This window comes from Rhamphochromis longiceps, linkage group LG18 (genome assembly GCF_057381845.1).
Source record: "Rhamphochromis longiceps isolate RC_006_pf linkage group LG18, R_longiceps_female_GT1.1, whole genome shotgun sequence".
Lineage (NCBI taxonomy): Eukaryota > Metazoa > Chordata > Actinopteri > Cichliformes > Cichlidae > Rhamphochromis > Rhamphochromis longiceps.
In genome coordinates this window covers 8,097,535-8,115,560 of record NC_140574.1, presented here as the reverse complement: position 1 = coordinate 8,115,560, position 18,026 = coordinate 8,097,535, and the positions used below count along the sequence as shown (strand labels likewise).

Genomic DNA, 18,026 nt, shown 5'->3' with positions numbered 1-18,026 from the left:
TATAACAACATGAACTCGGAAATGTTACTGTTAAACCTTCGAACAGGTGAGCCATTAATCACCTGATGTTGCAAAAATGTTGACAAAGTCAAACTGGTTCTCACAAGCACACAGTTACATAAACCCGCTTGTACACAGAAGTTGTTCATATATACTCACCCAGCGTCAAAGCATGAGTCAGAGACAAATATTAAACTGAAAACAAATATGCCGTGGCAGTACTTCATCACATATTGTGGCTGTCTTCTCACTCACATTGCTATACGCGTAGACAGACGGAGGCAACTGCAGAATTGCTCTTTCAGCCCCGCCAGATTGTTTTGGGAGATTTGGATTATCAGACAGAATATATCTCGGAGATAATGAAAGTTCTTGTTTTCTTTCTGACGCAACAACAGAATGATTTGTCCTCAAAAAGCTATGAGTAAAAGTCCACAATGCTGTATTTCAGTTCAAATGAGATGACTACAGCTGATCAACAGTGAATGACTATTTTTATAATCAGCTCACACACATACACACACGCGCTAGTGACTTACCACATACCCCTGAGTCATCTCTAATACTGAGTCAGCCTCTGTTTCATTAAATGACTGCACCACACTGCCACCTTCAGGCCCAAAGCAGGCACTGTCCCCTCATCTGTTCTGTGCCACAGTGCGGGAGCTGCCTTCATCACTGGCCAAAATCAAGCAAGAACATTTTTAGCACTCTGTTGACGTTTCTGGGTCTCTATACTGAATCAAACTGGTGTTGGGTGTTTTACTGATGATTTATTGTTTCTGGGTGCATGACTGTCTTTTTTTCTCTCCAACGCTGTGGTGAAATTTGCCCTCTCCTGTCTCTTTCTCTTTTTAAACAAATGGCAGACCACCCCTCTCTCGCTCTCGCCGTCTTTCCTCCCCTTTCTCTCGCTTTCTATTGGTCGACTGCAGCCTCTGTCATCGGAGGACACCTGCTTCAGTACCTACTCTACCTACTCTAGCCAGTCAGACAGCCAATATGGCTCACCGCCACGTGGTTGGTCGGAGGAGATGGACGAGTACGGTCACACGCTGTACGTCAGTGACTATACTAACGAGAAGGTACCGGCTGCTCCGCTCCAATCTGTCTTTACTGCTGGGGGTTTCTGGGACTGCACGTGGGAGCAGGTTTTGATTTGATTTGCTGGAAAGTTCTGCTTGGGGGGCACAGCACAAATGTTTCCTGTTAACAAGGAAACTATGATGATACCAAACTATACACACTTTTACCTATTATTTTCTTATTGTCATAATTTGTTTTAATGGCTTTTATGTGTAACTAAAAGGAAACCCAATTAGGTCAAATCTACTCAGAAAATAAATTAATAAAATCTTAATCAAGACAATATAAAAGAAGGCTGAAAATTAATATATAAATAAAATACATTTTTAGGATTCAAACCACTGAATGATTTTTCTCCGGTGTGTCTGCTCAGTGGTTAAAGCACGTTGATGACCAGGGAAGACCTTATTACTACAGTGCAGACGGCTCCAGGTCAGAATGGGAGCTGCCGAAGGTGAGACGCTAAAACAGTCGAGCGATGAGAATTAATGGCGTACTGACCTGTCGTACAGGTGAGCACAGTGTACGTGCTGCACAACCGCACAGGATGGACCACATGTGATGGGGCGGTAAAGCTTCATACTTCAATGCGACAAGCGATAACTAGAGAATACTTGCGACATCTCTACTGCACCTAATAATTTAATATATTATTGCAAGGGCTTTTTTTTTTTTTGTTAAGGAAAAAATGGTTTTATGGGTATACTGAAGTCATGCAATTCTTTGTTTCTTCAATGAAGTACAACCACTCCCCTCCCCAACCCTCTGGGGATGCTCCAAAGACCCGCAGTCTAGACAGAAGAAATGTGGAGCCCATCGTCCTGACCAAGTGGAGACATAGCGCCCACGTCCAGGACCCAGCTGACAAGGTCTGACACCCCTATACAACAAATTGTCAAATTGTACTATTAGCCTCATGCACCTTACTTATCCTTAAGGTTTCCTGCTGCACCTGGATTTAAAAATAGACCGAGATATTTGTTGAGTTAAGATTTTCAGTTGTAGACTGATTGCTTTGCAGCGGCTGTTAAAAACCAGGCGTTTCCGAACAGGCTCTGCACGCCCACATCCATACAAACACCAAGTCAGTGTCTGTTCCTTCAGCCTGCATGACCGTAATCGCACAACCGGAGTGATTATTAAACCTCCTTTCTAACTCTCAGTTGATTTTATTTTTAATTTAAATAATTTGCATTAATCACAAACTGGACTTTTGCAGCAATGTTGGATGATTGTCTTTAAAATGTACTGATTAGCCTGAACATGAAGTAGTTATAGCTGCATGAAACCTCATAGAAACTGTAGTTGCATCCACATCTTAATTAATAATCCTTTTGTGTCTCCTGGAAAACACACAGGTACTAGACACACATTATAATCTCACTGCTAATTACCATCACCCTCTTTCAGTTGTCCGTGTCTCCTTAACCTTGCATCATATTCTCATTAACCTTCTTTTGTTAGCCCATTTGACATTGTTTCTTTTTTTCATCCCTGTCTCCTGACTAGGACGCTCCTTTGGGTCTCAAGCCCCCCTCTCCTGACTCTGACTCCTGCCCTTCGTCTCCCAAGCCCCCCGCCTCTGTTAGTACTCACCACTAACCTCACCTTCTTCACCTCCTGCAGGGATTTAACGTGGTCTCAGATTGTTGGATGGTGACACATGTTGTATGGCAGGTTTCCTGCACAGGTCTTTGTCCCAGTTAAATAAAAGAAGCTCAACATCCTGAAGGAAAACTAAAGTCCAATTGAACAAATACCTTAAACCTGTGTAGGAAATCCTGTTAATAAGCAGCACTGTGGATTATAAAAGCATTTCTTGGCCTTGGTTAAGCACACAGAAGTTTTTATATTGTCAGAAATTGTTTCCCTGAGTTGGTTAATTCACCAAAAATCACCGTGTTTGTCTGAATGTTGCACAAGTAGTTTTAACGTTAGTTTATTCTAATACATTTTCATTCATTCAATTCTGCCTTTCAGAAAAGTGGTATAGTAGATTTTTGGATTTTTTGCCTACAAGCTAAAGGCTGTTATTATTCTGGTGGTGGGATGTTTGGTGGTGGCGGTGGTGTTTTTATACAGCAGTAGCAACCAAGATTAAACAGCATCTCTCTCTGTCTCTTTTTGTGGGAATTATCAAAATTAATCAATGTTAAAACTGTGTATTAATTTTTTTCCCCCTCTGCAGCCATCTGAAAAATGTGGAATTCTGAATGTGACAAAGATCACTGAAAATGGCAAGAAAGTGCGGTAAGTAGTAGTAAGTAGCATGATGATTAATATTATGGTTAAAGGGATTGATGAGTTTGCCAGTCAATTTCTCCATTACCCATAAAAGAATTTCAATATATGAGATTAAAAATAAACTGAAGCTGCCTCGCCATAGTTTCAGGTCATGTCTCCACATATAACCAACATTTGTGACACAAATGGTTCTTGTATAGTGCTTTTCTACTCAAAGCGCTTTACACAACTTGTGCATTCACACCAGCACATTTTTCTAGGTGCTTTCTAAGTAACATTCATACACATTCACACTCCGATGGATTGCAACATGGGGTTAGTATCTTGCCCAAGGATATTTAGCATGCAGGCAAGGAGCAGCCTGGGATCAAACCACCGACCTTCTGGTTAGTGGCTGATCTGACCCACCTGAGCTACAGCCACCCCTGTAGCTCAGGTGGGCTTACAGGTTCGTACCTGGACTTTTCAGTCCTTTAGTGTGTGTGAAAAAGCCGATGCCTATTTATGACTATTGGATTTATTTATTTGCTTTTTAAATGGAGCTTCAGGCGACAATGTATTTGCAGAGGTACTCGTTTAACTCGTCTTCTTTATTTTTGTTGGTGAACGACTTTGCTGTGTGTGATAATGGTGCAATGAAGACTGTAGGAGAGACAAGTGAAATATTTTACACAGTGAAAAAAACTGAATTATTTAGTAGAACTAAACTACAGAATCAGCTAATGTTGTGACTTAACACCATTTTAGCTCTTCAGCTGATATCTCTGCCACTACATCAAATAATCGTGGTCAGCCAAATCAGTCAACATTGTACATTGTCAGTGTGTAAATGTTTCATAACACCCGGTGCTCCTGTTTGTCGCTTACACGTTGTGCATTATGGAGGTTGGATATCACTACTCTTATTAGGTGAAGGTTAACCTTCTCTGCCGCCATGGCAGCAGTGCCGCAGGGGGATGATAGGACAATCGAACTATAGAGAAAATCCAACCCCAGTGAGTAATACTGTCTCAGTATTATTATCAGCACAGCAGAGGGTCTCTCTTATTAGGCTAGTCCCCTCATGATTTAAAAAATAATAATAAAAGCTTTTTTGCACATTTCCCTGTAAGTTGCACCAGGAATCATTGTGTTGTTAAAAAATAGGCCACAATTTGTCCAAATTAATCTGCTTTCTCAAAGAGGGTCCACACTGGAAACAATTAACTTATGTAGTACTTTGTGGCTGATGGTTGGTCAGACTCCAGTTGCCTAGGTAACCCTTGAAAGTATTTACCAACCCTGTAATGTCAGTCAGCGGTATCCTTTGCTCTCACTTTTTGTGAGAGGAAGTTGAATAAAGGACCTACCTGCTCAGCAGAGGTATTTTGCCCATCATTATTGAATGTTTGACGTTCTGTAGTCTCTGGACACCATGCTGCTGCTAGGACATCTCTTTACTGTCAAATATTTCACAGCCTGTCTGTGTAGGTTCTGAGTCATCCAGGGCATGGTAGTCTATCTTAGAAGCTTTTTTGAACTTCTTCCCATATGAGTATGAGTATCACAGCCTGCTATGTGACGCTGATGTAATGTGTTTAGCCCATGCAGATGTTTTGTTTTTTTCTTTTATTTACCACATTAGGGTTTCTTTGTAATGATAAACTTAAAGATTGATGCATGCTGTCATTACTTTTTTCTTTATAAATTCCAAACAATGCAGCATGACACACGATACTGTTTTTCCAATATTTTGGAAATTATTTTGTTACACCAGTTGAAATACAGGCTATAGACGCCATTAGAAAAAAAAATAAATTAAATGGACGTAGCTTCTTTCTATGAAAAGTGAAGCAAATGTAGAAGAACCTGAACTTGCATTCTTTTTATTAGCCACAAGGAGGATAGCTAATAAAAGGCTGCAAAAAGACTTAAGATCCTATCGAAGTATACGAGAAATCGGCTCATACATTTCACCTCAGTAAACATTTTCCAGATGAGTTAATGTCCTCAGTCACTCCTCTCAGGTCATACTGAAGTCTGTTTGGTACATGCTGGTCATTCTAAGGGTCAGAAAGGATGTATCCAGGTTATACTATTTGGTTTCTGATGGGCAAGTCACTGGCCAGAGCTTCACAGTTAGACCCACCCCTTGTTCATCACATTCGCTTCAAAAGCAAGACGGCGATGCTGATGGCAACGATGCTTATCTTAAGACTTTAAAACTAGACTTCATAAACTTGTGGGTGATGTTAAAGTGACTATGTCCGTCTTTTACCCTGTCGGATGAGTGGAGGACAAAAAGATTGAAAAACAAAAAAGGAGGCAGTTAAGTACTCTCAGTAAATTAACAATAGAAACGATCCCGTGAATGTTTCTCCAATTCTTTTCTGTCTTGCATGTACATGATGTAGTTGTCTCTAATCTCAGCACTTGTTTTAAGTACATGAAGTATGTTTTTTTTGTTACTATTATTATTATTATTTACATCCATTACAGGAAGAACTGGACTTCTTCCTGGACCGTCCTCCAAGGTTCAACGCTCCTGTTTGCCAAAGGACAGGGAGGTGGAACTAGCTGGGTGAGTGATAGAAACTTGCTGCCATTAAAAGCTGTCGTTTCGTATCAAAACAGAGCCACACACTGTTTTGTGAACATTAAAGGCCATTGAAAAGAGTTACTAATGTGGCTCTGCTGCTCTGTTGTATTGAAAGACCTCCTTCAGGGACTTTTTCATCTGAGTTCACTTTCTTACGCTTCTGACACAGCCTGTATCGAACACCGACTTTCATGATTAGATGTATGCCCAGCAGTATCCTTTTCATTATGTACAGTTCAATTTTGATTGCAGCTTTGTTAACACAGTCCATAACTTCATACATTAGGGAATATTTTGGAGGTAACCTCTCCTTTTGGTGAAGTCTCATTAACTCAGTGAGGCCTGAAAAAGGTCAGTCTCAGTGGAAAGGTCGTTCTGCTTATTTATAGTGCAGGTCAGTTCCTTTGATCTGAAGGGCAGATGTAGGAGTGTTAAGAAACACTGTGTGCATTTAAGCTTTTGAATTGGATGACTATCTGGTTTCTGTTATCTCAGTCTCAAGGGCAGCCTGGCTGCTAACTGTTCCTTTACCTGTTGGATATAGTTAGCTGGTGGTTAAGAAACTCGGTGACAGGTTAAACTTCTGAATTAATTAAGCATGCCTCTGTATTCTGTACTTATTCCCCTGCATCTGGGGTTATTATATAAACCCCATCTCTTCAAAATTTGCACAACATTTTTCAGGCTGTTTGTTAGGTCACTGAGGGGGAGTTGAATATTCTCTCTTCTGTATGTGTCCTTTTCTTTCCATGCCTCCATCTCTTTACCTTTGGCCTCATCCTCCCATCATCCTTTTCTTTCATTCCTCCCTCCATCCCTCTGTTCAGCCATACTATCAGAGCGGCTACTTCCCTGAATTGCTCCTGTCACTGTTGAGTAACTGGAGGCCGTCAGCTAAGAAACAACCTGATGTCTCCTTTGGCTGCTCAAGACTCAACCGAGCCTCCTCTGTATGTTCTTCCTCCTTCCTTATGCGTGCTTCCAACTCTTCCTACTTCTCTGCATGCCATCTTCCTGCTGTCTGTCATGCTCTGACTAATATTCACTGGCATGACTCAAAAAAAGGGACAATATTGCTGTCATTACTTGCTAATCTCTGGGTTGACAAACAGGATGTAGATTTAATTTAATCATAGAGTTGTTTGGTTAGAAATGGAAAACTGGGATGGAGATCTGCAGGGCATCACAATTATTGATTTCTCACACAAGCAGGATTACCTTGAGTTTTAGATGTACTTGTGCAAACCAATCTTTTCTGGACTGCCTTTGGTTTATGAGCTCCTGATGTGAAACGAGTGCTACAGGTGGATTTTGTCATTTTTTTTTGTTTTTGTTTAGCACACAGGAAGACTACAGATCAATCACTGGAGTTACGTTTTATATGCATGTGAATTTGGATCAAATGCATGTTTTTTTTGTTTGTTTGTTTTTCTTATTGTTTAGATTTTTTTTTTTTTTTTTTTTTTTAAACTCTACTATCAAAAAGTCATCAGTCTCGTCAGCCAATTGGCTGAAGGGTGAAGACACCTGGTGTGCCAAGAAAAGGAAATACTGAAGCAAAGTGTGTGCAATTACATTGAGTCCCTAGTACTGATTTAGGTGGTGATGGGCACTTTACTCTATCGTAAAGGCAGTTGGACATTTTAAATGTTATTTCTTGTCTTCCTTTGAAGGGAAGTGCATATTTAAGCCTTTGTTTTCAGCAGTAAATTAGGCAGCAGAGCACTGAGTAGGCAACTAGGACGACCACATCTAATACACTTGCAAGGAAAAAGCTGAAAATACAAGTAGTACAACTCTCCATTCATATTCACCATTAAGTGTTTGGCCTCGACTGAAACTATTCTTCTGTTTTCTTCCTCACACTTTAAAAGCTAAGAAAATTTTACAGTTGGGCAGAAACTTGACTGACGTGCGCACCGTTATCATTTGACTTTTTATTTTCTTTGATGTGAGCTGTTGCATGGTTCAACAATCAAAGAAAAAGGAGACCCCTGTATATAAGCAGGCCCTCTGTTTGTTAATATGATTGTTTTTCTGTCTCTGTCCAGTTTGGAGGCGGTCAGTCGAAACCAGAGTTCACAGTGGATCTGAAGGGCGGCTCAGTGGACTGGGCTTCCAAAGACAAGTCCAGCAAGAAGCACGTTATAGAGGTGAGGGAGATCTTAAATAACATCCAGTCTTTTGCTTTTATCGCTTTTTATGAGGCGTCACTGTTTTTACATATCATTTTTTATTCAGAATCAAAATAAAATCTATTAACTGTAGACCAAAATCTCTTGTTCGCCTCTGTCATATTATACATCTGTGCAAACATTTTAAAGAACTTCAACTATTGAAAAAGCTACAGCGTTGAAATCGAAATTGTAATTTCTTTTAAACATGAGAAAGTTAGTAGCGTTATTTACAGATGAAATAAACACATTTTTTACTTTATGAACAAACGTTGAAAACATGAGAAAGGAACAAAAAGCCATCACAAACAAAAAAATCCAGCACTTACTCCTGAGCTTTTATTTCTGTTTATTGTATCAAAAAGCGATTGTGCATGTTGTTTAACATTAGTGCTTGGGTGTGCCATGTAAATGTGCAAGATTTGGCTATAATTTGTTTTATGATTTTCCTCTGCTGTCCCCAGTGAGTTGCTAAAGCATCTAAATACATAAATGACAAAACAAACACAGCCAGTTACTGAAACAGTAACATGTATGTTACTGCAGATTATGACGGCTTGCTTGATTGAAGTAAATGTTTCATATTCAGGTGGAGAAAGCATTGAGTGATGTTAATATTTCTCAGTTATGAAGTATAACAGGTTTTTCCTGGTTTAAGCTTCTCTGGTGGGTCTCACAATTTCTTATATGCAGGACATCCAGCAGTTATTGTAAAATGTTTAGAGAATAAACTATCGCTCTGGTGGATTCGGATGTTTTGTGATTTTAATCAGTAGTCAGTGCTGCACTCACAAACTCAAAATGTTTATGAGAAAAACGATTTGTGCCTCTCTGCAGCTGAAGACTCGTCAGGGAACAGACCTGCTGATCCAGTCAGAAAACGACAGCGTCGTCAACGATTGGTTCAAGGCGCTGCAGGACACCATCAGCAACCATGTGAGCAGCAACACCTTCACTCTGTCAATATAGTTTCCATCTGTTTCAAACAGAATAAAGTCCATTTTAAATCATCTGCAGTGAGAAGATTTGTGGTTCAGCATGAAGGAATACGTCCGGGTTTGACATTGTGTGGGTGACTGATAAGAGAAACAAAGAGGACTGCTGTGTCGCAGTTACCTTTTTGCTCTGAGCACAAACTAAACAGCAGCTGCTCATTTTTACCCACTGAGGGAAAACGTTAACCAACAATAGGCTTTATGGTCTGAATGAAACGCAATTTCACATTTATGGAAAACCTACAACCAGCAACTGTAAGGGAAATAAACACTTCAAAGCTACATAAAAGCAGAGTAGCATGAAAATTAAACCGAGAAGATAGAGAGTTTATTGTTTTCTTTCCAGAGGCCAAAGAGCACCTTTTGAGACTTTTACAAGCGGTTGTATCTTATTTCCTTGTGCGTGTATTTTTTTTCCTGTGTGTATTAGGCCAGTGAGTCTGATGACCCCATAGAGGCGGACATGCCCGAGTCGCCTGGTGCGGAGAAACATGACAAAGAGAAAGACCGCAGAGACTCCAAGAAAGCCAAAGGTGTGCATGCTGTTAAATGGTGGGATTCATTCATTCAGGGTGTGATTCGAGAAATAAAACGTGACTAAAAATGACTGAAAGTAGCCACAAATCATCACATGCCAAATATTTACAGTAGCAGTAAATGACTAACGTGCATGACTCCTCTAACAAAGAGCAGAAGGGATACATGAGTGAAAGCACAAAGTACAACAACAAGCCTATTTGGTCAAAGGCCTCAGCAACCTCATCTGCCCTCCTTACCCTATAAAACAATAGCTTATCAGTTTCACTCCTCCAAAACATCATGGCGATCAGCGTGCTGAGACGAATGGTGGATAACACCGTCCTGTCTCGTGTCTCCTCCACAGCCATGAAGCCCTCAACCAGCATGGACTCCGCCGAGCACAAGAAGACCAGGCACAAGCTGAAGAAGCTCCTGACCGGCCGTCCCACCCTTCAGACCGTCAAGGACAAGGGATACATTAAAGGTGCCAAAGAAACAACAGCAACACTCGAAATGTTTTCGGTTTCATTTCTTCTGTGGAAAGTTGAAAAGATGTTACAAGCAGCAAAGGTTTGGAAATGTGATGACAGCAGTAAAGAAGCACACATCAGTGCTTTTTTTTTTTAACCACCGCTTGCCGTTTAAGGTTAGAGCCGTACATTTGGATGCATCACGTGAGCTTTGGTGTGTTTCTTGTTATTTATTTTACTTTTAAGACTTTTGGCTTAAGACATCAGAGTCCAGTTTTCACACATAAATCAGGAATTTATGATTCGTTTTCGCCTTCTGTACCTTAAACTCTAATAAAAACTAAAAGCACTGAAGTACCAGAGGTCTAATGTTGAGATCTGAAAGCAAACTAGTGTGTTTGGTCTGTTTTATGACCGTTCTTTATTTTCTGTCTCCAGATCAGGTGTTTGGCTGTGCTCTTTCCAGTTTGTGTCAAAGGGAGAACACCACGGTGCCGAACTTTGTCAAAATGTGCATTGACAATGTGGAGAATAACGGTGAGTAACTTTGCTGTTAAGAGAAAATCATTCTACTCTCTGTTTTCTTCCCTGTCATAAAAGAAAGGTGAGGTTTGCTGCCTACTGAAATAAGGTGCGACTGTGGTCTCCTTTTAGCTGATTGTGCTTTTCTGCTACTCAGACTTTAAGGTTAATTTACAGATACTGATAACCTGGTGTTGATCCCTGCAGGTCTGTCGGTAGACGGGCTGTACAGAGTTAGCGGGAACCTGGCAGTCATACAGAAACTCCGCTTTGCTGTCAATCACGGTAAGTGCCCTTTGAAACTGCCTCTGCCTTTAATTGCAGAGATACCACTGAAGTGAATAATGGAGTAAAAATGAAAAGTAAAGACGAAAAATATTCAAAACGTACTTTTAACACGATTTTAAAAACACAATTTGATGTGTGATACATCACCTATTTATGGCACAACACTTTACAAAGCATTAAATATTCTCACTTTTTAATGTAAATATTTCTTTAAAGTCATGTTAAATATTGTCAAAGTTCTACATTAGGAGTACAGGTAATCTGGTAATCCCTATGAGCCAAACGGAGCTCATTTTCACATTTTTTTTCAACCCTATGATTTTTATGGTGTTGATGTTCTAAGCACACAGCTCTCTAGAAGCTCCATTGACCTTTTGCTCAAACCAACCAGACAAAAGCTAAACAGAAAGGAAGAGAAAGCTAAAACTGCTTCATTCAGGTCATAGATGAGCATAATATTTTACATACAGTGTTATACAAGATATTTTGACTTGAATTCCTTTCTTTTATTCTCAATAAGATACTTAAGTGGTGTTCACATGTGTTTGTCACCAGATGAGAAGGTGAATCTGTCAGACGGGAAGTGGGAGGACATCCACGTGACCACAGGAGCCCTGAAGATGTTCTTCAGAGAGCTGCCGGAGCCCCTCTTCACCTACAGTCTCTTCCACGACTTTGTCAGCGCCATCAGTATGTGTCTCTGTATCTGTAAATAAATGCAGTGTCACTGTAGTATCCCTTAAGTGGAATCCTGTTAACTTTTTAAACAGCTGGTTCACAGCACCCAAACAGCAAAGACCCAAACTCAGTCAAGGACTACAGCTCCTGGGTTTTTATCCAGGGACTCATCTGTATTTACTGTAAGGGTCTGTAAAGACAGGCAGGGTCAGCTGCAGTCACCAAACCTCTCTCTGAAAACGCTTTAAAAATGAGTGTCAGTGAAACGAAGTGCACTTTTTCTCATCATTGTCTCACTGAAAGTAAAGATATGTTGGATTTTGTACTGGTGAGCTGGTGTAACTTTGTGATGGATCCAGACTTTGATGGATTTTGTCTTTTGTTCTGCAGAAATATCTGACCACAAGCATCGAGTTCAGTCGATCAAAGAGCTGGTCAGACAGCTGCCCAAACCCAACCACGACACCATGCAGGCTCTCTTCAAACACCTCAGGAAGTAAGAGCAGCACACCATGTTATTGATTTTTCCCTGATTGATTTTTCCCCTCCTAGGAAAACAAAAGTTAAATATTAAAAAAAATCATATTCAATCATAAGAGGGCTTCATTCTCAACATGAGCAAACTCAAAGGTGTTAAATAATGGAAGAAAATAAAAAAGATTGATCTACTTGATGACTGCTCAGTTAATTAACAAATGAGTACTGAGCACTCTTTGGCTTCCATATTACCTTGCACGGTAAATAACTGACAATGGGTTTATCTATTTTTTCCAGAGTGATTGACTACGGCGAGGAGAACCGTATGACGACCCAGAGCGTCGCCATCGTATTCGGCCCCACGCTGCTGCGGCCTGAAACGGAGACGCTGAACATGGCGGTCCACATGGTGTATCAGAACCAGATTGTAGAGCTTATACTGCTAGAGTATGAGAGCATTTTTGGAAGGTAGATGCCACAGGATGAGCTTCTCTCTCTTTTTTTTTTTTTCTTCTTTTCCTCTCCCAGTGCAGAGCTCTTCCTAACCTAGTGTGGCAGGCCTCGGGTCAACCCGGCCCAGCCTCGCCCTGCCCCGGTCTGGGCCAGCTTATCCTGAACTCTTACCAACCTGGCTTCTCTGGTTGCTGACTTCTCCGATCTTCAAAATCTTAGACCAACAAAGCCAACCGAAAATATACAATGAAAACATCCATAACTATCGACCAAAAAGTTTGGACTCTTTGCACTTTTCAGTCTCGTTTTCTCCCGCAGCTGTATTTGTGCCACTTTACTGCAAAGGTGGCGTCCTTCTGTCCTATCACTGGATTCCTAAAACTATTATTACTTACTAGGCCAAGCAAGCCTGAACTACTGCACAGACTGACTGAGGCCAAAGCAGCAGCAGCAGGTCCAGTAGGCTGTATTTACAGATGAGGCAGCAGTATTGGGGGTTTATGATGCTGGATGCAGCTTGTATGTACTGTACTGTAAATCTCATTACTTGTATAGTCACTCCTGTATGAACCACACTGAGGAACCAACAGAAGGAAACCAAACTGTGGACTCTTTACCCTCGGACAGAAAAGGTGAAACATGCTGACGCTGTAACAAGAAGAGGAGGGAAGAATATTTTTTGTTGTTGTTTTTTTTATTTTGTTTGTTTAGTTTTTCTTTTTTTACATTTAGTTTAAGTGGATCATTCCCCCTCTCTTTGAATCTGCTTCTCTGTATTTTCTTGCTGAGAAACAGGACCAAGGTCCTCTGAACACATAAAGGTTATCGCCTCCGGTATTGCATCTGCACGCCACCTTCTTAGTTTTTAGAATAAATCATCTAACAGTGGGCAGAACATCATCTTGGGGGGGACAAAACAAATTAACGATATTGTACAGTGTTTGTGCGTGTGCATGTGAATGGGGAGGGTGGATGGATTCATGAATGAATGAATTAAATAGCAATATATTGTAAAAATAGTAAATATAAGTACGCCTGGAGTGTTAAAAATATATATGATGCAAGGGAGAAATCACTATTGTGTGATCATTGTGTAACCAACAGACCTGAGAAATAAAATTATGAACTGGGATGTGGAGGTTTACCTTTGAGTCAGTACTGTTGGCGTCTAACTGAATTAAAGACCTCAAATAAGAGATACTCTAAATCTTCGTTCTTTGTTGATTTTGCACTTGTTCATGCATTTTAGTCACCGCATCACAACACAGAGGGCTGGGTAGGACCATTTTTTTAAAACTCAGCAGCAGATGGACATGGCAATTGTGACATCATCAGCTGGTTATTAAATACTCTAGCTGAGGATTTTCAGTATTGCTATTTTGCTGTTTGGATCTGTGAGTGAGAAACTGAAAACGGTGCATGCTCATAATCATCTACCTGTCGATTACAACCCCGATCCAGAAAGGCTGGAATGCTCTTTAAAATGGGAATAACAACAGGTCACATGTTTATAACTGTGTAGCATCCTAGCTTCTTTTAGTGATCGGCAAACATCTGGGAACTGTGGAGACCAGCTGACCTTTGGGAGAGGAATGGTGTCCTATTCTTGTCTGACAGTCCTCGGTCGCTGCGTCAAATATTTGGTTTCATGATGGTTTCAGATTTTGTTCAGCTGATGAAAGGTCTGGACTGCAGATACCCAGACTCCTCTATGTGAAGTCATGCTGTTGTAATAAAGGTGCAGTATGTGGTTTATCATTAACTTCATGAAGTATAAAAGCCTCTCCCTGAAAAAGACACCTAGATGAGAGCATATGTTTCTGTAAAATGTACAGCAGTGTTTGTGTCTCGCAAGATGTGTAAGCTGCCAATTCCATAGACACTAATATATGCACCCCATCCTCTCTTGGACCAAGAGCTGAGAACCCTCGTCCCTCATCTTCACTCAAGAAGGTGCAGCATCCATGAATTGTAAGAATTTGACATTTTGGCTTGTTTGGGGGTTTTGTTTTGTTTTTCTGACCACAGAACAGTTTTATACTTTGTCACACATCCATTTCAAATGAGGAACAGTCCACGGAAGATAGCGGTGGGATCATATTCACATATGGCTTCTTTTTCTTCACGGTAAAGCTCGAAACTTCTTTTTTGGTGGCACAATGAACTGTCTTTACCCCTGTCCTCCCACTTCCCTCATAGTTTCTGGAGGATTTCCTGAAACGCACCGATTTCCATGACACACTCATGCTTGTTTTTATGTACTGGGGCTCGAGGGCCCAAAGATCCATTTTGCATCTCCTTGCTCACAGAGATTTCCCCAGATTCTCTGAATCTTTGGATGATATGTCGTATAGATGATGAGATGTTCAAACTCGCCACTTTTTTTTGTTGAGCATTATTCTGAAGCTTTTCCATAATTTGTAGATCCATTTTCGGTGGAATGATGGGTGTCTGCCCATCTGTACTTTTGAGAAACTTTCTTGCTCTTTTTAAGCCCAATCATGTTAGGGACTTGTTGCCAATTAACCTTGTGAATATTCTTCCAGCTGTTTCCTTTTTGGTTCTGATTACCTTTGTTAACACCATTCCAACTTTTTTGAGACGTTGCTGCAATCGAATTTAAAATGCGTTAACATTTTCTTTAGTCTTAAAATTGGAAATGTTCAAAGTTTAAACATTACAAGTCATTGCATTCAGCTCTTATTTACATTTCACACAAGATCCTTTTTTCTTTTTGGAATTGGGGTTGTACCAGTTAAGCCTGTCATGAGGCACAAATACCCGGCTTTATTGTCCTTTTTTACTCTAATGTAGACTAGAATTTGCAAAATAAATCACATGTTGCATTAAATAAGACTTAGAAATTTGAATAAAAGCCATACACTCATCAGGAAATTGTTTCCTGAGCACTCAGACCAATGAAGTCAAAGGGTTGTTTTCCCAGTAGGCTTCTATCCGATCAGCCTTTTGGCTCTGCCCCCTGCAGGCCATTAGAAAAACTGCAGGGTTAAGACACTTCCACATCAGAGTCAGTTCTCAGACCCAGAAAGTTGATCATCTTTTATGAACAGTCTGTATTTATTCTTTATATTTGATTCAATCTAATTTTCTGTGAAATTAGTTTTGTTCTCAGAAGGTCATATATTTTATTTATCATAGATTTTAATTCATCCACAGTGTCAAGAATGTGACATTTAAACTCACATTTTCTGCGTATAAAAACGTCAGAATAGGTATGGGCTCAAATTGTGGTCATAAATATTTTGTACTTCCAAATCAGTTTTGTATGTGTAAAAAGAATTTGTGTGTGCATGAAAAAGATTTGTATGTGTAATGTGTATGTGATTGGATTGTTAAATTTGTGATTGACATGACATTGGCCAATCAGATGAAAGGAAGAAAAATAGGGTCAAAATCCGTACTTGTAACTTGAAACTTGAGTGCAGAGTTTCACACATATTTTTTGGCTAAGTCCACACACAAATCTTTTTTACGCACAGACAAATTCTTTTTACACATACAAAACTGATTTACAAATACAAAACTGATTTACAAGTACAAAATATTTATGACCACAATTTGAGCCCATAAATAGGCCAGGGCAGGGCTGTTTACAGGAGAGATTTTGACTTTCTGTTGCAGCAAAACAATAGGTAACTAATGAGTTCAACAATGGCTGCTTTTTGATCATGGAGCCAGCAGGCAGTGTGCACAGTGGGGTTATAGAAGCGGAGCACTGTACTGCAACAAAGCCTTAATTAAGGTCATGAATCCCCCCCCGTGAATTTCCTGCTAATGAGACACACCTGGTGGAGAGTAGTGAAGAGCCACAGACCTGCTTTATTTTCCTTTTTATTTCAAATAGTTTAGGTTGTCTTTTTTTTTTTTGCACTTCTGCAGGCTTCAGGATTTCATGCTGATTAGTTTTATAATTCAAAACCTCTGAATGACAGCAACCCTGAGGGGAAGTTATCTACCAGAAGCCAGAGGTGTAGTCACACCTCCCATCGCAGGACTCACGGAAGCAGACACGTGTGAAATAACGTGGAGATCAGACAGATCCATGCAGCTCAGAAACTGTGACTCTGCCGATATGATGTGCAGGCTTGTACAGACATCCAGCTCACGACCTGTGAGAGCATTTCATGTCAGAAACTCCAGTGCTCAGACAGAACGCTTGATAAGACGTTTTCCACAGAAAGTGAGCGGATATTTTTATATATCGTTAGCTTCATAGCATAATTGCCTAAGTCATTTGACTAAGTCAATGACTTAGGCACTTATGCTATGAAGCTAACGATATGCTACTTTACTGTCAAGAGAAATGATTCCAGGAGTAGGTCATGTACAGTCTGTGTGCTACTCAGCAGGGAAATAAACATAAGAAGTTTTAATTAGAAATATATCAAGGTCATCGAGGCTGACACCTCTGCTTTGTAGTCACACATTGGATGATTTGTGTTCGCACTAATCAGTGTTTAAAAAATGATCAACATGCACACAGATGCAGACACTTGCCTACATATGCTATTCTGCATGCTTTTAAACCATTTAAAATTACAATTCATAGTTTTATATGTGAATTATATAATGTTAAATTACTATTAAACAAATGACTGACTAAAGTATTTTAGGCTTAATTTACTTCAACCATATTCCATATAAATCAGGTATCATACAAAAATAAAAATAGCTTCATGAATATGACTTTAAGGACTTAACAACATTACTTCAGTTATACTACACCAACATCTCTGATACATTAGCACTAAGAGAACACTGAATGATCTGGTGGTTTTTGTCCATAAAACTACTCGTCTAAGATTACCACAAAGTAAAAGATCTCTGCAACATTTTAGGCACTATTGCCCCGATCAAATCAGTGAGCTGAGATTTTCTATTCTAAACATGAACTACTGTTACAGCAACAGACACGGACTACTGCTGACCCACACAACAACTCAATGTCCACTATGTGAAGGAGCCAAACACATGCCTGCTCCTCTCGTTAACTGAGATAAACTGCTGGCACATTTGTTTTACATCTATACTGTCCAGCTCTTCTGGTGGACATACAGCAGCATTGTTTAATCTCATTTGAGTCATTGTTAACCTTACCCATCTTTTTAGTCTTCTGAGAACACTGAAGCTTCTTTCAGCCTCAGTACATGCATTTTATCCTCAGATTAAAATTATTATTATGTGCCTGATGTGCCTCACCTTTGACCCTGGCTCTTCCCCTCCGACTGCACTAGGACATATTGCTACCTGATAAAATAACACATTGATTCGTGCCATATAAAAAGTGAGACATGTCAATTCAGATTCTTTGTCAAATATACACTAATGAATCAATTTACACCAGCAGCCTAACAATTGTTATGATGATAAATACTAGTTAATCTATAGCACCAAATCATCAGCCAGTCACCTGTGACCTTGCCTCCTCACCTCTGAGCTACAACATGGCAGAGCTGCCTCTGTCGCCTGACAAATAGGACATACATGACAATAAGAATAAAATGTGCAGCTGCTTCAGTGT

General features: G+C 40.0%; 1 protein-coding gene across 7 annotated transcripts in view; it reads left to right on the top strand.

The window, feature by feature from the left end:
* LOC146647661 (rho GTPase-activating protein 12-like) overlaps window positions 1-13,680 on the top strand; it is a 61,603-nt gene extending 47,923 nt beyond the window's left edge. For 2 of the 7 annotated variants that reach the window (XM_085388281.1, XM_085388282.1), the window contains exons 4-19: window positions 870-1,085; window positions 1,460-1,540; window positions 1,827-1,955; window positions 2,108-2,170; window positions 2,596-2,670; window positions 3,275-3,336; window positions 5,809-5,890; window positions 7,960-8,061; window positions 8,920-9,018; window positions 9,508-9,610; window positions 9,961-10,080; window positions 10,505-10,603; window positions 10,796-10,873; window positions 11,432-11,566; window positions 11,945-12,050; window positions 12,329-13,680. In XM_085388281.1, coding sequence (XP_085244407.1) covers window positions 870-1,085; window positions 1,460-1,540; window positions 1,827-1,955; window positions 2,108-2,170; window positions 2,596-2,670; window positions 3,275-3,336; window positions 5,809-5,890; window positions 7,960-8,061; window positions 8,920-9,018; window positions 9,508-9,610; window positions 9,961-10,080; window positions 10,505-10,603; window positions 10,796-10,873; window positions 11,432-11,566; window positions 11,945-12,050; window positions 12,329-12,503 — 1,725 coding nt within the window. In that variant the 3' untranslated portion in view covers window positions 12,504-13,680. The remainder of the gene's footprint in view (window positions 1-869; window positions 1,086-1,459; window positions 1,541-1,826; window positions 1,956-2,107; window positions 2,171-2,595; window positions 2,671-3,274; window positions 3,337-5,808; window positions 5,891-7,959; window positions 8,062-8,919; window positions 9,019-9,507; window positions 9,611-9,960; window positions 10,081-10,504; window positions 10,604-10,795; window positions 10,874-11,431; window positions 11,567-11,944; window positions 12,051-12,328) is intronic. The other 5 variants (XM_085388283.1, XM_085388286.1, XM_085388284.1 and 2 more) reach the window with 5 other exon arrangements.
* Window positions 13,681-18,026: the final 4,346 nt, after the last annotated feature.